The sequence below is a fragment of the Dendrobates tinctorius genome, unplaced genomic scaffold (genome assembly GCF_039654945.1).
Source record: "Dendrobates tinctorius isolate UK_male_01 unplaced genomic scaffold, ASM3965494v1 ptg000037l, whole genome shotgun sequence".
Taxonomy (NCBI): Eukaryota; Metazoa; Chordata; class Amphibia; order Anura; family Dendrobatidae; genus Dendrobates; species Dendrobates tinctorius.
In genome coordinates, this window is record NW_027361705.1 from 26884860 (window position 1) to 26904402 (window position 19543).

General features: G+C 44.3%; 1 protein-coding gene across 2 annotated transcripts in view; it reads right to left on the minus strand.

Moving 5' to 3' along the window:
- Positions 1-4247: 4247 nt before the first annotated feature.
- Positions 4248-19543, minus strand: part of DAGLA (diacylglycerol lipase alpha) — a 96076-nt gene continuing 80780 nt past the window's right edge. For both annotated transcript variants that reach the window (XM_073573979.1, XM_073573980.1), the window contains exons 11-20: positions 17598-17681; positions 17434-17511; positions 16874-16954; positions 14107-14249; positions 13963-14031; positions 13264-13336; positions 12976-13172; positions 12752-12881; positions 11851-12041; positions 4248-6085 (exon numbers count right to left, since the gene is read on the minus strand). In XM_073573979.1, coding sequence (XP_073430080.1) covers positions 5164-6085; positions 11851-12041; positions 12752-12881; positions 12976-13172; positions 13264-13336; positions 13963-14031; positions 14107-14249; positions 16874-16954; positions 17434-17511; positions 17598-17681 — 1968 coding nt within the window. In that variant the 3' untranslated portion in view covers positions 4248-5163. The remainder of the gene's footprint in view (positions 6086-11850; positions 12042-12751; positions 12882-12975; positions 13173-13263; positions 13337-13962; positions 14032-14106; positions 14250-16873; positions 16955-17433; positions 17512-17597; positions 17682-19543) is intronic.

The window sequence follows — 19543 nt, forward strand, 5'->3', positions numbered from 1 at the left end:
ATAACTACTTGTCAGGCCCAATGTCTCTAGAAGCAAAGGAAATAATGCCATTCCAGATGGCATGACACATCTTGGCACTTTACATTCCCCCCATTTACATTGCAGTAGAAAAACTTTGCCTCCAACGTCCTTGTTGGCAATAATACAATAGCTTAATAATACAGCTCCATTCTATACTGCTACATCTGGCAGGTATAGCTAGTACAGCCCTGTCAAATACAGCTCCATCTGGCAGATATAGCTAGTACAGCTCCGTCCCATACAGCTACATCTGGCAGGTATAGCTAGTACAGCTTCGTCCCATACACCTACGTCTGGCAGGTATAGCTAGTACAGCTCCGTCCCATAGAGCTAGTACAGCTCTGTCCCATACAGCTACATCTGGCAGGTATAGCTAGTACAGCTCCGTCTTATACAGCTCCATCTCGCAGGTATATCTAATACAGCTCCGTCCCATACAGCTACATCTGGCAGGTATATCTAGTACAGCTCCGTCTCATACAGCTACATCTGGCAGGTATAGCTAGTACAGCTCTGTCCTATATAGCTACATCTGGCAGGTATAGCTTGTACAGCTCCGTCCCATACAGCTCCATCGGGCAGGTATAGCTTGTATAGCGCCATCTCATACAGATTCATCTGGCAGGTATAGCTTGTACAGCTCCATCTCATAGAGATACATCTGGCAGGTATAACTAGTACAGCTCCATCCCATAGAGCTAGTACAGCTCCATCTCATAGAGATACATCTGGCAGGTATAGCTAGTACAGCTCCATCCCATAGAGTTAGTACAGCTCCGTCCCATACAGCTACATCTGGCAGGTATAGCTAGTACAGCTCCGTCCCATACAGCTACATCTGGCAGGTATAGCTAGTACAGCTCCATCCCATACAGCTACATCTGGCAGGTATAGCTAGTACAGCTCCGTCCCATACAGCTACATCTGGCAGGTATAGCTAGTACAGCTCCATCCCATACAGCTACATCTGTCAGGTATAGCTTGTACAGCTCCGTCCCATACAGCTACATCTGGCAGGTATAGCTTGTACAGCTCCGTCCCATACAGCTACATCTGGCAGGTATAGCTAGTACAGCTCCGTCCCATACAGCTACATCTGGCAGGTATAGCTAGTACAGCTCCGTCCCATACAGCTATGTCTGGCAGGTATAGCTAGTACAGCTCCGTCCCATAGAGCTAGTACAGCTCTGTCCCATATAGCTACATCTGGCAGGTATAGCTAGTACAGCTCCGTCTTATACAGCTCCATCTCGCAGGTATATCTAATACAGCGCTGTCCCATACAGCTACATCTGGCAGGTATATCTAGTACAGCTCCGTCTCATACAGCTACATCTGGCAGGTAGAGCTAGTACAGCTCTGTCCTATACAGCTACATCTGGCAGGTATAGCTTGTACAGCTCCGTCCCATACAGCTCCATCGGGCAGGTATAGCTTGTATAGCGCCATCTCATACAGATTCATCTGGCAGGTATAGCTTGTACAGCTCCATCTCATATAGATACATCTGGCAGGTATAGCTAGTACAGCTCCATCCCATAGAGCTAGTACAGCTCCGTCCCATACAGCTACATCTGGCAGGTATAGCTAGTACAGCTCCGTCCCATACAGCTACATCTGGCAGGTATAGCTAGTACAGCTCCGTCCCATACAGCTACATCTGTCAGGTAAAGCTTGTACAGCTCCGTCCCATACAGCTACATCTGGCAGGTATAGCTTGTACAGCTCCGTCCCATACAGCTACATCTGGCAGGTATAGCTTGTACAGCTCCGTCCCATACAGCTCCATCTGGCAGGCATAGCTAGTACAGCTCTGTCCCATACAGCTACATCTGGCAGGTACAGCTTGTACAGCTCCGTCCCATACAGATACATCTAGCAGGTATAGCTAGTACAGCTCCATCCCATACAGCTACATCTGGCAGGTATAGCTAGTACAGCTCCATCCCATACAGCTACATCTGGCAGGTATAGCTAGTACAGCTCCATCCCATACAGCTACATCTGGCAGGTATAGCTAGTACAGCTCCATCCCATACAGCTACATCTGTCAGGTATAGCTAGTACAGCTCCGTCCCATACAGCTAGATCTGGCAGGTATAGCTAGTACAGCTCCGTCCCATACAGCTCCATCTCACAGGTATAGTTAGTACAGCTCCGTCCCATACAGCTAGATCTGGCAGGTATAGCTAGTACAGCTCCGTCCCATACAGCTCCATAGTACAGCTCCGTCCCATACAGCTCCATCTGGCAGGTATAGCGAGTACAGCTCCGTCCCATACAGCTCCATCTGGCAGGTATAGCTAGTACAGCTCCGTCCCATACAGATACATCTGGCAGGTATAGCTTGTACAGCTCAATCTCAGAGATACATCTGGCAGGTATAGCTAGTACAGCTCCGTCCATTACAGCTCCATCTGGAAGGTATAGCTAGTACAGCTCCGTCCCATACAGCTCCATCTGGCAGGTATAGCGAGTACAGCTCCGTCCCATACAGCTCCATCTGGCAGGTATAGCTAGTACAGCTCTGTCCCATACAGATACATCTGGCAGGTATAGCTTGTACAGCTCAATCTCAGAGATACATCTGGCAGGTATAGCTAGTACAGCTCCGTCCATTACAGCTCTATCTGGAAGGTATAGCTAGTACAGCTCCGTCCCATACAGATACATCTGGCAGGTATAGCTAGTACAGCTCCGTCACATACAGCTCCATCTTTCAGGTATAGTTAGTACATATCTGTCTTATACAGCTCTATCTTGCAGGTATAGCTTGTACAGTTCCGTCCCATGCATATGCGGTTCAGTCACTCAACAGGTAAAATTTCCTCATGAATCACTCATTTAGGACATAAGCTGCCATGAACAGCAAAGTGGTGTCTGGTGCATGACAAATTGTTTGAGTTGATCAAAAGGGTAAGCTTAGTCATATCTAAAAAACTTGACCACTGGGTGTCACAGGCAGAATGATCTTCATAACTAACATTGCCTGCTGTAAATTTGTGGAATGTCAATCGAAGCTGCAGATTTTTGACAGTATTGGCTGACCATCTTATGTGTATGGGGGAGGGGGTGGGAGAGAAGGATTGGGCATCTTGAATTTTAACATGGCCGATCCTTTATTAAGGCAGATAAGCTGCCTCAAAATGGTATCTGGCAGCAGCTTAATTCTCTCGCCTTATTGGAAACACTTGCACACTCAGCTGAGCCAGCTGTGCATGGCTATAGGTGGGCTGGAAGTATAACCGTTGGCTGCATGTTAAGCCGACATCAAAGATATATTTGCACCTTTTAAAGGGAATCTGTCACCCCTTTTTTTTGAATATGAGCTGCCGGCACCGCCATCAGGGGCTTATCTACAGCATTCTATAATGCTGTAAATAAGCTCCCGATGTAACCTGAAAGATAAGAAAAAAAGAGTTAGATTATACTATCCCCGGCGATCGGTCCGGTCCGATGGGTGTCGCGGTCCGGCCCGGCGCCTCTCATCTTCATACAATGCCGTCCTCTTCTTACCTTCCTGTTGTGGCTCCGGCGCACTGCTCTGCACTGTTGAGGGCAGAGAAGAGTCCTGCAGTGCGCAGGCTCCGGGAGAGGTCCGGCGCCTGCGCACTGCAGTATTCGGCTCTGTCCACAACAGGGCAGAGCAGTGCGCCTGCGCCGGAGCCACAACAGGAAGGAAAGAAGAGGACGGCATCGTATGAAGATAGGAGGCGCCGGACCAGACCGCGACACCCATCAGACCGGACCGCAACACCCATCGGACCAAGACCGGACCGCCCCCGGTGAATATAATCTAACTCCTTTTTCTTATCTTTCAGGTTACATCGGGAGCTTATCTACAGCATTATAGAATGCTGTAGATAAGCCCCTGATGGCGGTGCTGGCAGCTCATATTCGAAAAAAGGGTGACAGATTAATTTTAAGGGTTTTCCCATTTTGAGATAGCCAAGGTCCAATAGGTGGGACCTGCATGTATCGGACAGTTTACACACCCTATGGATATGCCAGAAGTGCCTTAGGTGAGTGGAGGAATTACAGCCTGGCAGGGAGCAAGCTGACAGTGATACCAATCAGACATTGACTTGTCCTGCAAGTTGGATCAATTAGAAAATCAGTTTGTAAAAAAAAAAAAGAAAAAAAAAGTGGTTCCGATTGCATTATATTGACTCTTGATCTATATATTATCATAAAATACCTGTACTTAATAGCAATCTACTCCAACAGCATGGCAACTAGTGTTTTATCAGGTCGTGGAGGCAAGCAGGTGATATACAACAAGCAGAAATCCCTGGGTAATCTCACGTCTAGAGGGATCTACACGATCTCCGTATTAATGTACACGGGATCTTAGGATGAGAAAAGTCTTAGTTGTACATGTCTATGGCTGCCTTAAAGGGAAACACTGATACAACTCAGGTTAGGAACTGAAACCGTATGTGTTCCTGCAAAGACACAATTACGAACAGCTCTACATATTACTTCCCCGCTACTTCAGGAATACTGGCGATCGGTCCAGCTTACATACTATATGGATAGATGATGTCTACCTCAGACCAAGCATGGTTTTCATTCTGCTCTCACACAATCATCTTTTTGCTTTAACACGGCAAAAAAAAAAAAAAAAATTAGGTAAGTAATGAAGGCAAAAGGGTGTCCTTGTTTGCCCCACTTTGCGGTACAGTTGGCACTGTAGCTACACCTCCTTTGCGTAATTTGTAATAGTAAGACCTAATATAAATACCTAATGGCAGACAAAGGTACAACAGCTCTGAAAGCCTACGCAGTTCATCTGAACAGACTCATGAAGCAGGTTGGCAAGTCATTTTGGCTGGTAAAAGACAAGCCATGCAAGACTGCCAGTGTGGTGGCATCTGTTTAGTGCAATGTATCACTTTCCTTGGTTTGTGATCTTCACAAAAAAAAAAAGTCTTAAGATCCCTTTAAGCTGCCACAAAGGCTGTAACACAGTGGTGCCACAGGCATAAAAACTGATGGCGGGAGGGCAGCTCTCACTGCAACTCAATTACCACAGGTAACTAAGCTCTGGCTTAGCTATTCCTATTGTAAGCTTGCATTAATCTACTCCTAAAACTGCATTTCCACCAAATATCCTCTCCTCAATTGTCTATGTGCCATTTGCTAGAGAGCAGAGATGAGTAGTTCTTCCTGTTTGCCATGAGTGGGTCCTGTAGGTGTGGCAGTCCGGGTGGGATCGGGTGTCAGGCACTCCTGGCTGCTCATACCTGTCGGTGTAAGGTCCATGAGCTCACCTGAGGAGCTAAGGGGAAAAGAGGCAGAAACAGATATGCCAGATGAGGGATCTGCAGAGCCAGCAAAGAGACGAGGAGGCTTGGGCACTAGATTTGGCTCGAATTGTGCTCTTAGTAGTATCTCTTGATCACTTACAGACTTGGGAATTTCACGGTCTGTTCCATCTGACACCATCATGTGATAAAGATCCTGCAAGGATCCACTTTTACTGTCTAAATTGAAAAGACTGTCTATAAATTCTGCAAATTCTAGCACCTGTGGGCTTGGAACTTCAGTGAGGCGTCCATTCTGCAAAGCTAGCTCTTCCTGTGCTGGGGTCTGCACCCTGGTGGTCTCTGCTCCTGCTGTCGCTTCTTCATCCCAGGGTGGTAAATCTCCAGGTGAGGAACGACCACTGTTATGGATAATCTCGGTGTGCTGGCTCTCTTGGGAGTGCTTAGAAAGGGCATCTGCCCCAAGTAGCTCAGTGCGGGAGCTCAAGGATGGATTCTCCTCTGGAATGGTGGGGTCAATGAAGAAGCAGTGCGACTCATCTCGCTCCAAAACAGCACGCAAACTGGGTGAACCACGAATACTTCGGAATCCAGAAGAACGCCTGGAGTCAAAGCTGTAGACGGACTCGTTGTCAGAGAGGCTCTCCATTGTGGCTAATGGCGCTCTGCGGTCTTGCAGCGACACTGCCAGGCAATCCTTGGTGCTCATTAACAGAAGCTCAACCGGATCCTTCAGCACCGGCGATAGGAGACGAGAGTCATAAAATCCCTCAAGGCTGATTTCAGACTGCTTACTCCTACAGAGGTTTGGGCAACACAAGAATAACATCAATACAAAGAAGGACAGACGTAGAAAAGGCAAAGAAAAAGATAAATGCAGATCCAAAATCAATCAGTCCTCGCCCTGGCTGACTAATGTGCAGCTCTAGCCTGGACCTCCAGATAAACCATTGGACGGTTCAATTTCCTCTACAGTTATTTAGGGGGTGTACAGCACCTCTTATTTCCGCATCGGGCTTTTATAGACCATGCAGAGGCATGTTGGGGGGACAGCAAGTGAAAAAACCTCAGCTAGATGCCGGCAGGTTTTGTGCATGTTTCCTATTCTAATTGGTATAATACAAAATAGAAAACGCTTATTTATTCTTTGGCAATCCGGTGCCATCACGTATGAAGGAAGAGATATCTATCACAGCGCTATGCAAAGGTTATAGGCAGGTCTGGAAAGAAACACTGTAATGCAAGAATGCTTTCAAAAGTAGAAATGGGAATTGTTTTTAGCAGTTCAGAAATCAAAATGCAAAAAATGAACAAAAAGAGAAATCTAAGGGAACAGTGAGACGGCCGTATAAATCGGAACGACATTAGAACAAGGTGCATGGACTGGCCAGCGACTATTGGCCTGTGCTTGATAAGCTGCACAGAAATCTATGAAGCGGTCACGCTCGGCAAGGGAGAGCCACCGGCCGATGATTGTTCTGCGGTCCGATGTATACGGCTGTCTAATTGCGCCCCAAGATAAATCAATATTTGGCGTTGTTGCCCTTTGCCTTAAAAAGCTGCTTCAAAAGCATCAATTCTTCTAAATACATTTTGTCACTTGCACACAGTTTTTTTTAACTCGGCATGCAGTTCGTTCCAAACATGTTGGAGAACTAACCACAGATCTTCTGAGGATGTCACTTCTTTCTATTCACAGACAGACTTGTTGATGCTGATATCAGGCCTCTGTGAGGCCATATCATTACTGCCAGGACTCCTTGGCTCTCTTTACAATGAAGATCATTCTTAATGACATTGGCCGTATGACAGGTTCCAAATTTGTTCTGTAGCAGAAAAATGACCCCAATCAGACACCTCCCTGATGGTATTACACGACGGATAAGTATCTGTGTTTCAGCATTGAAGACACCAAGAAATGGGCAACATTGAGGACCATAGACACAGATATTGGCCAAAGAAATATCCAGCAGTGCCATCATCTCAGAACTGGCAGCAACCGGCGGGCTTCAGCTACACTCATCAACTGTTTATAGAAGTCTCCCCAGAAGTGGTCATCACAGAAAGATTGTGACCAAAAAACCATACTTTCAAAATGGAAACAAGGTCAAGTAACTCAACTATGCTCAAAAATAGAGGAAGTGGGGTGTTGAAAACGTGGCACCAAGTGCTCTGGACTAATAAGCCAAAATATGAACTATTTGGCTGTAACAGAAGCAGCTTATTAGGGCGGCACAATAATGAGTCTCTGCAGGCAACAGTGGAGGGTCCTTGGAAGTTACAGCACTTGGACTTTGGTCAGGATTAATGGTGTCCTCAATGCTGAGAACTACAGGCAGATACTTAAGCCACTGTCACACTAAGGCCTCTTTCACACTTCCGTTTTTGACAATCAGCTAAGATCCGGCAATTTTGAAAAAAAAACGGATCCGCCATTTATCTTTGCGGATCCTTTTTTTTCCCCATTGACTTTCATTATTGGCGGATCCTGACTGATTGCCGTCCGTTGCATCCGTTTTTTTGAGGATCCCCCACAATGTTAGTGTCCGTCAACATCCTCAAAGATTCTCTCTCTGTCTCTCTCTCTCTTTCCCGGCCAGCTGTTCCTTTAAATTTCCTCATTTTCAGGATCCGTCTAAAAACGGATCCTGTGCCATCCGTTCACATCAGTTGAGAACGGATCCGCTTGTCTGCCTTTTTGGCGGATTGTAACTGATGCAAATAACTGAAGTGTGAAAGAGGCCTAAGCGAGATCACTGCTGAGTCACAAGTTTTGACGCAACAGCGACCTCAGCAGCAATCTCTCTGTGTGTGACATGTATCAGCGACCGCCCCCCCCGCCGGGTATCGCTGATCGTGCAGGAATGTCATGGGCCTTTTTTTGATTGTTGGTCTCCCGCTGGCCAGCACGCATCGTTGCGTTTGGCAGCGGGAGACAATCGATCAGCGACGCTCCCAGCGCTGTAAGCAATCCTGGGAGCTGTTATCCAAGGTAAACAGCGGGTAACTAAGCGCGCGCGTCGCTTAGTTACCCGCTGTTTACCTTGGATAACAGCTCCCAGCGTGAGCACGCTGGTATCCAGGGTACACATGGGGTAACTAAGCGATGCGCTTAGTTACCCACGTCCTCGCTGGTCCTGATCTCTGGCGAGTCTGCCTGTTTGACAGCTCACCAGCGATCATGTAGCGACACACCAGCGATCCTGACCAGGTCATATCGTTGTCTGGATCGCTGGTGCGTCGCTATGTGTAATGGGACCCTTACCCATCATGTAATACTATCAGGGAGGCATCTGATTGGCTCCAAATTTAATCTGTAGCAGTAGAAAGACCCCAAACATATGGCCAATATCATTAAGAACTATCTTCAGCGTAAAAGAAGAACAAAGTCCTGTCAGTGACGATACAGCCTCACCGTCCTGATCTCAACATCATCCAGTCTGTCAGGGATTACATGAAGAGACAGAAGATCTGTGGTTCGTCCTCCAAGATGTATGGAATAATCTCCCTCCCAAATTCCTCCACAACCTGTGACAAGTGTATTGATACTGTTTTGAATGAAAGGTCAGTCACACCAAATATTAATTTGATTTAGATTTCTCTTTGTTAATTAAAAAAAGTCAACTAAAAATATTATATTTTTTAAAGCATTCCTACTTTGCTGCATTTTCTCCCAACTGGCATAATATTTTTCCACAGTATTGTGTGCACGCGTGTGTATTTGTTTGAGTGATTTTTTAGAAATGGTGGCCAAGGAAGGTGATATTTTCTAATAAACAACTAGCCATTACTTACCCACTGAATCCCCTCGCTTGCTGGAGAATGGGGTAGTGGGGGGATTCTAAGACTAAGTAGTGCTTACATTTTATTTCAGAATATTTCATAATACTTGCCAAACTTTCTAAGATTCCAGAAAATACCTCTAAAGTTTTCATGAATTATATTATAGCATTTCTGCAAATACATTATTGTAAACTTAATTTAGGTCACGGACACAGCGTGCTGGGCATTGGGCAACTCTCCTATCCTGTGTGGATCCTCCACGCTGGAGTCAGAAATGAGGGGCGCTGCACACTCCCTTTAAACTGCTTCTCCGGCACCGGTCACTTCTGCATCTGAATGTAATTAGTGACATAAGCCATAAATACTTTATAGCAAAACTTTGGCAACATGTACAGTGCTGTGACTGCTTTAGGAGCAAAGTTGGGAGACGGTGTGAAGATTTTTCCAATATGAAGTGCAATATAATTTCTTGTCATACAAAACAGATGATATTTGCCCACTTTTTTTTTTTTTTTTTTAAGTGTAATTGATAAAAAGTTGCAGCCAACGAGGAAGATTTTCAATGGCTAAAGCCAAATGTTTTAGAATGAGACAGAATGATTAACGCTAATGAGTAAAAAGCACTTGTTTGTCCGGTGGTCAAAAAGAATCCTTACATCTGCCTTTGACAACTACAGATGGAAAAATATAAATGTAAAAAAATAATGGCGAGTTATTCATGTAAAATGAGATCAGCAATTTGGATGTGCACAGATTTGAAAAATTATTGAAAGACAAATTTTGTGCTGCTACATACATTCAGATGAATGTCGTTTTCTAGTAATGGTTCAAGTGGAAAGTTCAGACTTTCTGCAAACTATCAGTCACCTGCTTGTAGAAATCTGTATTGATCCAAGCCAATAGGTACCCCCAATGTGATCTTCTGCTATGTACCTCTGCTATGTCAGACAATCCCCCCTTTGTCTATCTGCTCTTACAAAGGAAGTATTCTCACTTACATGCACTGGGTCAAAGTCTTAATACTGAATATAGTTGGAAAATAATACGTTAGTGCCAACAAAAGAAAGTTACTCTCCTTGAGAATATGTGGCCATGTGATAGAAGAGCCTTGTAACACTCTTCTTCAATACAAACTTTTGTGATTAGTTGGTAAAAGGAGGATATCAAATATGCGCTTTCCTTCTCCCAGCACAAACATGTGCCTGAGGACAGAGGGTAGGGACAACCCCATAATCATTATATAGTCAGCCGACCTGACGTGTACAAGTACCTGAACATAGGAAACAGGATTTAGGCTAACTCCTCAATATCAGATTGTGGGAGTCAGACCCCTTCCCACCACCCACAATCAGTGGAGTCGGTATCACAGCCCCCTACACTATGTAGTGGCCATTCTCTGGGAGAAGAGAATGTGATCTAAGTGGAGTGCCTACAAAACAGCCACTACACAGGGTACAGAGTTATGGGGGGCTCTGGAAACAGTCGATCTGCTCTTCAAAATCATTTATGTGCCCTTATGTTTTTGTGTCTAAAGGGGAACTCTATGTCCAATGCAATTATTTCTTCCAAGACTCCCAATATATTTTTTTTCTAACTAGCCAATATGTCTTCGACCATTATATAACACCTTAAAAGGGCACCAGTCATTAGATTCATGCTGCCCAAACCACAGGCAGCATGGACCAGAGCCTTGCAGAGAGGTCTGTTTTATCCTGAAATGATGCGGCAATACAGAGAAATCAGTCTGAAAAGTTGATTCAGGACTTAAGGACGAGACGTGTAGTCCGGCACTACCCCTGGCCAGCTTCTCCCCATATCACTCCAGTTGACTGACAAGTTTCTCTCCATGTATACACATAGAAGAACATGGGAGAGACAAGTCAGTTGCACAGTCGAGCATTAAGTTATGCTGCCAGAGGTTTGACCAGTATGAATCTAATGACAGGTTCGCAAAAGTAAGTGTCATAAGTTTTGATCTGTAGGAATCAAAGTACTGAGACACCCAACTGATTGCTCATGTGAAAAGAGCAGAGCTAGTCAGTTGAGTGCTGCTCTCCTCCGAGACCAAAAATACGCTCATGTCTACACGTCGGTCCTCAATCTCAGATTAGAGCACACTATTACTGTATGATCAACTCAGGTCACAGCAGCTACTGACTCAGTGCTAGGGTCTTTAAATCATTATATGGGGAAAAACTATGGAACTAAAGCCAACGTTCAAAGGAAGAGCAATTCCACAGATTTCAGACACTAACCTGAAAAGGATTCACAGCAGAGGAGTTATGAATTCACAAACCTGAGAGACTAAAACTAGGCAGGGTGGGATTCTGGCGGACAACACGGCATGACTAACAACTATGAAGAATAAAGATGGATGATAAAAACAGCAGCATCACAACTGTAATATGGTAAAGATTGAAAAGACTCACAGATGAGAGATTACTAATCACGACAAACAGGCCATGGTAATGCAAGAAAAACTGACAGAACAGTGTCCATTACACAGGCGAACATAGAGAAATGACACCAGAGAGGACCCTGAATAATGAGGACAAGAAACATGCGTAAGGAAAGCGGGGAGTGTATGGGGTACAATGGGAGAAACAAAAAAAAATGAAAAATCGAGTCACAGAAAACACTAAAAGGAACATTCAATGGATCATAGAAATGTCACAGCCCGAAAGACAGGGGATAAGTCATTTACTAAAGACCCCAGCTCAGGCTCCCGATAACTCTCAGCAGATACCCCCACTACCTCTCCCTGGTGTTCCCAACTTACTTAGTGCTGCTGTTCCTCCTGTTGGCATTGGTACCAGGCATGATTGCAGGGATCACCTCCAGAATAGGAGGTGACAGATGAGGTGGCTGATGAAAGATCAGTTCTGGGTTCAGATCCACTTCTGTTGGACTCACCATCACTTTGGCAGCTGATAGAAGGGCAGTTTTGCCCTTATTATAATTTTCCAACACCTACATAGGAGACATAAGAAAGGTATAATAACCAGACAAACAAGTGTGCAATTCTCAGACCACACTACAATGAAAGGCTAGGCAGGACAACCTACAGGACGACTTGGGCTGGTCCTACCAGGATATTGCTGGCATGCTGAAGTCTACTGGTAGGTAGAAGAATGGTAGGCTCAGGACAGAAATGGTCTCTAGTATTGTAATAGGATAGGAATAGATTTTTCTAGGTTAAAGGAGTTTTCTGGGGGGCAGAAAATTAGGTCTACCCACAGAAATGGCGCCGCTTTCTGCAGCTCAGTGCGCAGGCGCCGGGAGAGGTCCGTCGCCTGCGCACTACAGTATTCTGCTCTGCCCTCAACAGGGCAGAGCAGTGCGCCTGCGCCGGAGCCACGACAGGAAGGAAAGAAGAGGACGGCATCGTGTGAAGATGGGAGGCGCCGGACCGCAACACCCATCGGACCAACACCGGACTGCCCCCCAGTGAGTATAATATAACTCATTTTTCTTATCTTTCAGGTTACATCGGGGGCTTATCTACAGCATTACAGAATGCTGTACAAAAGCTCCTGATGGCGGTGCCGACAGCTCATATTCGAAAAAAGGGGTGACAGATTCCCTTTAAAAAGTGTCTGGACCAGCGTTGAAACACCGGAAAAAAAGCCATTCTTCCAATCCTAAAACCCCTACAAACAAATATTAAGTAACATCATCACCTTGTTCAGTCCCTCCATTACCACATGAGGAAGATGTTCGTGCAGCATGGCTGGGGAGATTATTACTTCTTCAAATGCTTTGTTGTCTCCCCAAATGGCAAAGTAGGTTGGTTCCTCTTGATCCCAGAAACTAAGAACAGAATGGTTATGATGCAACATACAAGAAAGATCAGTACTGGTAAGTGCTAAATAGTAGATCTATACAAATCGCCATTTCCTCTCACCAGCATTGCTCTGCCGGATGATTGTGTACAACATGAATGATCCGTCCGGGAGGGTAAAGCGGGGTGCTGGCTGAGAGTGCTATGGTTAGGTCACTGGGGTGAGTCCAAAGCCGGTTACTAGGCACAGTTATCCCCTCACACTCGTCAGGAAGTTCTGATTTAGGTATACACCTAGTACCCCCGAGAATAATCCGCCACTAGGAAAGCAGGAAAATACAAAAATGCATTTAGAGCAATGAGTGCCATAAGACAAATCCACTATAGCACAGAAATCTATACACTACAAACCTTTGGCTTGTTGCTTCTTTGAAGAACATCTAGAAGATGCCTGCGGAAGCCTTCAAGCTGAGACAAGCCTATCCTACAGAAAAGAGCGATTAGGGTTAGCTCAATCTACACTAGTGTAGCAGTCCTCAACTTTTCTTTTATCTTGAAAGCCACATTCAACTGAAAGATGGTTGTAAGCCACTTCCAGGGCTCTCCTCCACAGTAATAACACTCAGAACCCACCATGACCGATGTGATGACAGCCAAAGCTTCTCCACAGAAAGAGACCATGAGACCGCTCAAAAATAGGCAGGATACTTACCTTGTGCCTCCTTCCAATATAGGCAGGATTCTTCCTTCCAATGGTCGCCACTTAACCCCCATTCGGTGTTCCCGAATTATCCACTCTGACCACATTATTGAGTCCAGTTTCAAGCAATCCTATGACAGTCGGTGTCTTATCTCCAGTTTACAATATTTATTTCTCTCCCTCATCAGTCCTGCCAGAAAATTTACATCCAGATCTGCTCTTCTGTATGGGGCTGCTCACAAAAGTCATCTGGAGACCTTTTCTCCATAGCTGGTTGCTTGATCTGGTACCAGACACCAAGCTGGCAGACAGCCACATATCATGGGCCTGCAACCTACATGTGGCTCCTGAGACATAGGTTGGGAACCCTCACTCTAGTGTGTAGGTTTCAAATATTTCCAAAAAATTACCTGGGTACTAAGTCTTTCCCAAGCACAACAGATGTCACAAACTCCTTGGAATACTCCATAGCATCCTCGCTGAAAATAAATTAGCATAGTTTTAGGGAGGCCTACAGATGACTACTTCGTTCAAGACATTTACAGAGTACGTACCTTAGGAGGCCGCCTGGTGGAGAGTAAGCAAAACACTTTAGGGAGGGGTACTGTGGACGTAGAAGAAAGGAAAGAATAGCAGCAGTGCCAGCTCCCAGCGAGTGACCCACCACAATTAGGCCATAGTGTTTGGTTCCACGTCCCTGGGAACACAAGAAGTAGTCCATGAGATGAGATGTCCTAGATTCAGCGACAGCCTAGATTAGGTTACAGGCGGTTTAACTTGAGCTGCCATGAATATACAATCAAAGAAAAAATGATTCACCGCACTCAATACGTTGATTGTATGCAAAAATTCATATATTTATTAAACATGTCCAATCCAAACAGAAGAAAAGGATGTGCCCAAGCAGGATTTAACAAAAACACCGCACCGCACTAGTGCACTTCAGGATTGATATTTTCTATGTGCCCCCCCTCCTATAGGTTTAAACTGGTATACGTCGGCCATCGCAGCCACAAACTAAATACTGTTTGCTTCAGGTAATCCGGGTTATTCATAGTTATTACTTTAAGCACCTCAGGACAACTATATTCTATATCCTGCTTACTGTTTGCCATTCGCATTACAGGCCAAAATTCCAATATGGCATTCTTATTCTAAACACTAGTGACCTCTGGTGGAAGTTTCTAGATTACAGCTATCTGAGCCTCTAGCTAGAATTTACCTATCTCCAGGTATATCACATAACTTTATATTTATCATAGATCTATTTGCTCCATCTACATTATACTAAACGGTTATCTTTCTCCTTATAGCAGAGATCTATAGATCACACCTTCTTACTAAAAAAATATATATCAACTAGATATTTCCAGTTTGCCGCAATACCTAAACCTTCCAGGTAGATCTCTTATTTTTCTCTACTGAATCAGATTCCCTATTTATATCATTGAAGGAGAGGAATAACCTGCATCTCTCTCTCTCTCTATATATATATATATATATATATATATATATATATATATATATACACACACTCACTGGCCACTTTATTAGGTACACCTGTCCAACTGTGTGTTAAGACTTAATTTCTAATCAGCCAATCACATGGCGGCAACTCAGTGCATTTAGGCATGTAGACATGGTCAAGACAATCTCCTGCAATTCAAACCGAGCATCAGTATGGGGAAGAAAGGTGATTTGAGTGCCTTTGAACGTGACATGATTGTTGGTGCCAGAAGGGCTGGTCTGAGTATTTCAGAAACTGCTGATCTACTGGGATTTTCACGCACAACCATCTCTAGGGTTTACAGAGAATGGTCCGAAAAAGAAAAAAAAAACAGTGAGCGGCAGTTCTGTGGCCGGAAATGCCTTGTTGATGCCAGAGGTCAGAGGAGAATGGGCAGACTGGTTCGAGCTGATAGAAAGGCAACAGTGACTCAAATTGCCACCCGTTACAACCAAGGTAGGCAGAAGAGCATCTCTGAACGCACAGTGCGTCGAACTTTGAGGCAGATGGGCTACAGCAGCAGAAGACCACACTGGGTACCACTCCTCTCAGCTAAGAACAGGCATCTGATGGCTACTTTCAGCAGGATAATGCGCCATGTCATAAAGCTCGAATCATCTCAGATTGGTTTCTTGAACATGACAATGAGTTCACTGTACTCAAATGGCCTCCTCAGTCACCAGATCTCAATCCAATAGAGCATCTTTGGGATGTGGTGGAACGGGAGATTCGCATCAGGGATGTGCAGCCGACAAATCTGCGCCAACTGTGTGATGCCATCATGTCAATATGGTCCAAAATCTCTGAGGAATGCTTCCAGCACCTTGTTGAATCTCTGCCACGAAGAATTGAGGCAGTTCTGAAGGCAAAAGGGGGTCCAACCCGTTACTAGCATGGTGTACCTAATAAAGTGGCCAGTGAGTGTATATATATATATATATATATTCCCTCTAGTTATCCCGTGGGGTCCTGTACCCTCTTCGAGTGCCCCATGTCCGTTACTATTATATCAAGGTAAACTCACCGTCTCTTGTTTCTACAACTCATAATGCGTTAATCCTGAAATTGTGCACATAACCATGCCATTAATATTCTTGCTTCCAAGGTGTCTTGGGCTGTATTCAATGATGCTATAGCTAAGCGGCATTGTCGTAGTATATTTTTTATATTGTATTGTTCAATAATGTTTTTCAAAACTTTCTATAACTACATCAATGCCTTTGTTAATGTCAATCCATAAATGATATGTATGTTTTGTATATACGGTTTTTTTAGTCACTTATATTGTATATATTTTTCTGTTGTAGTGTACCCCATGAGTGAGATCCGGGAGGATCGAAACGTCGGGTGTTTTTGTTAAATCCTGCTTGGGCACATCCTTTTCTCCTGTTTGGATTGGACATGTTTAATAAATATATGAATTTTTGCATACAATCAGCGCATTGAGTGCGGTGAATCATTTTTTCTTTGCTTAGACAAACCCATAGTGGTTTAATTCACCTGCACCTACTTCAATTAGTAAGACCTGAGTGCGCATCATCCTTGTATATAGCAGATGAATATACAATCCTCTGCAATCACACGAGGACGATTCAGGCCCGATAGATCATATATTTACATATCAGAGAGTTCATTAAATGATCCATACCATGTAGCAGACTTGGAGTCAAGAGTCACTTCAGACTTGGAGTTAGGACTATTACCTAGAAGTCTCCAAATGTCTCTTATAATAGCCAAGAAAGAACCTACTTTACACCGTGATTTAAAAAAGGGAAATATAAAAGTGCTGCTTGTGCCAATCTTCTCTTTCTTACCAGGTCTCTGCCGAATGCCTGAGAAAGCACCATTTCTTGTTCCAACTTCTTTTTAATATACTCAGCAGAAAGAACCATTCCCTGCAAACATGAAATCACTGGAATGAGGTCACATATTCTGATTACCAAGCGGCACTAGATGACATTGCTAAAAGGGCAAAGTTTATGTACTGCTCGTTTCATTTCAAAGGGTCACGGCACCTTAAAATACTGTGCGCACTGTGTCACATGAGTGAGTAATGCAGAGAGTGCAAGACTGACTAGAGATTAACAGATACAAGGGTCACTAAACTTGTAACATGTTGCAAGAACTAGTCATAAGTACAGGTATCCGGAAATACAGGCTGCGGTGACGACATCTGAAAACACCTTGATTTAAAAAAACAATAAAATAGTGATAGCTGACATCAAATTGAAATTCCCTTTCTTCTGCAATGGGTTTGATACATTTCCATTGTCATATAGGAGATTAGAGCATATGGACATAGGGGAGATAGCTCAGCGACTGATTCAGCATGCTACCCTCTGGATCACCCTGCAAAAAGCCGACCCATCCATACCTTGTGCCCCAACCATGTCCCATGGTGTCCCTCCACTGGCAGGCGCTCCGCATCTCCGGTGAGGTCCGTCAGGGCATCCTGGGAATACAAAGTGAGAGGTTTGCCATGACTTATATTACCTATACTGGTTGTCCTTATACCGAACGATGTATCTATTCCTCTACCTTTGGAGAGAGAGTGCCACGTATACTAATCACAACTTTCTTCTTTTCATGATCGACAGCCACAAAGAATGGGGTTTCATAAACCTAAAGTAAGACAAAACCCTATAAATGCCAATAGAAACCACTTGGAAAAGAAAAATAAACAAGAATAAAAAAAGCTTCCAATAACGCACTCTTAATTCTGTATCCCCCACATTGTTGTCTGGAAGGGGAGCTCACATGTATGAGATCGTAGGGGTACCAGCACCTGGATCCTCACTGGTCTCATATTTCATATCCTTAGGATACGTGATTAATATTAATCATTGGAATCCAAATAGTCCATTAGATTTATATTTCCAACCACAGACGTCTTCGTCCTCTCGTCACCTGCCTTGACTTGGTTTAGTATATAATAAAACAGGTTCACCCATTTCCAAAATACCGCCCAACCCCTCCCTCTCCCTCCCTTCTTATTATATATATATGAGCAGCCAATGAACAAGAAAGTACATTAATATAGCATTCTTTTGGGATCAGCCCCTCTCCACCCAAGGTTTCCACAATGTTTCAAAAGTTTTGACCCTTTTTCTTTTATCATAAATTTATCATAAATAGTCTTCTCTAGGCTTACAATCAGGTAAGCCAGTCTATAAAGTTCCCGCAACGTCGGCGGTTCTGCATCTATCCAATATCTTGTATTTATCCAATATCTAACGATTAGTTTCCGCGCAATATACAATAATCTAGCTATTGCCAGCTTATGACAATTGTGCACAAGAATCTCCTCCACATAGCCCAGAACACACCACAGGGTCCCTCCCAATTCTACAACCATATATTCTTCCAATCGTAGCACCCACTTCTATCCAATATGAGGTCAGTTTGCCATAACATGTGTAGGATCCCTGCCCCTTCAGCCTGACACCTAGGACACTCAGAGGTCCGTCTCAATCCGGCTCTATACAGCCTATCTGGGGTCTTATATATTCTATGGAGCACATAAATCTGCAAAAGTCTACCCGGCTCACTTAGTGACAATTGGGGTATATATGCCATGATTTCATCCCATTTATCCTCCTCTATCCTTCCCAATTCTTCCTCTGATTTCTCTTTTATTGATGACATATCCTTAGCATTCGTCATTAGTTGTTATTACTAGATCAGCTCAATTCTTAGTGACTTCAATAGGAGCCTGAGATGCAGTACTTGAGAATGGCCACTACAGAGTGTGGCACTGTGATGTTCTAGGCACTTCCCCCAGCCATAGGACCTGCTGATAGCTGATGAGTGGAGGTGCCGGCTCTCAGAACCCCCCCGATCTAACATTTATACCCCATCATAAGGACAGCTCTTCAATATGTTGTCTGGCAAACCCTTTAAAAAGACATTTCCAGCTTTGGAATAAAACTAGAGCTGCATTTGTGAACATATAATTTATATATAGATCATGCAGCCTTGAAAGGCTTATCAGGACTAAATTAGTTTTTAACATTGGGCCCAAGAACTAAAAGGAAAGTAGTTGCTAACTCCTTGCCTGTTTTGCCCACCATCGATCTCTGCCGGCACAGAGTGGTCTCAGACAGCACCTGCAGGTGATTTTGCCGCTTCCGCTGACATCGACAGAGCAGCATTTTCTCTTTTGCTGTACTCTGCTGATGGGGTGTGACTGCTGATGTCGTTCTGATTGACAACCGGCTCTCCGTCACATAACTGCAGGAAACCAAACTGGAAGGAGAAGAGCTGCTCTGTTGACACGGAGCAGCTGGAACCACTGGCAGGAACAGTCGGTGATCCAACGCCAGATAGAATAGGAAGGTAGTTGCTACGTGCCGGTTTATTTTTTTTTTACCATGAGCCAAGAAGCTATGTAGTCCTGGATAATCCCTTTAATATTTCCAGAGACCATCATTCTTATGATGGGGACAACGTAGACCTGTACACTACTCTTAGAGGTAACATGGCAA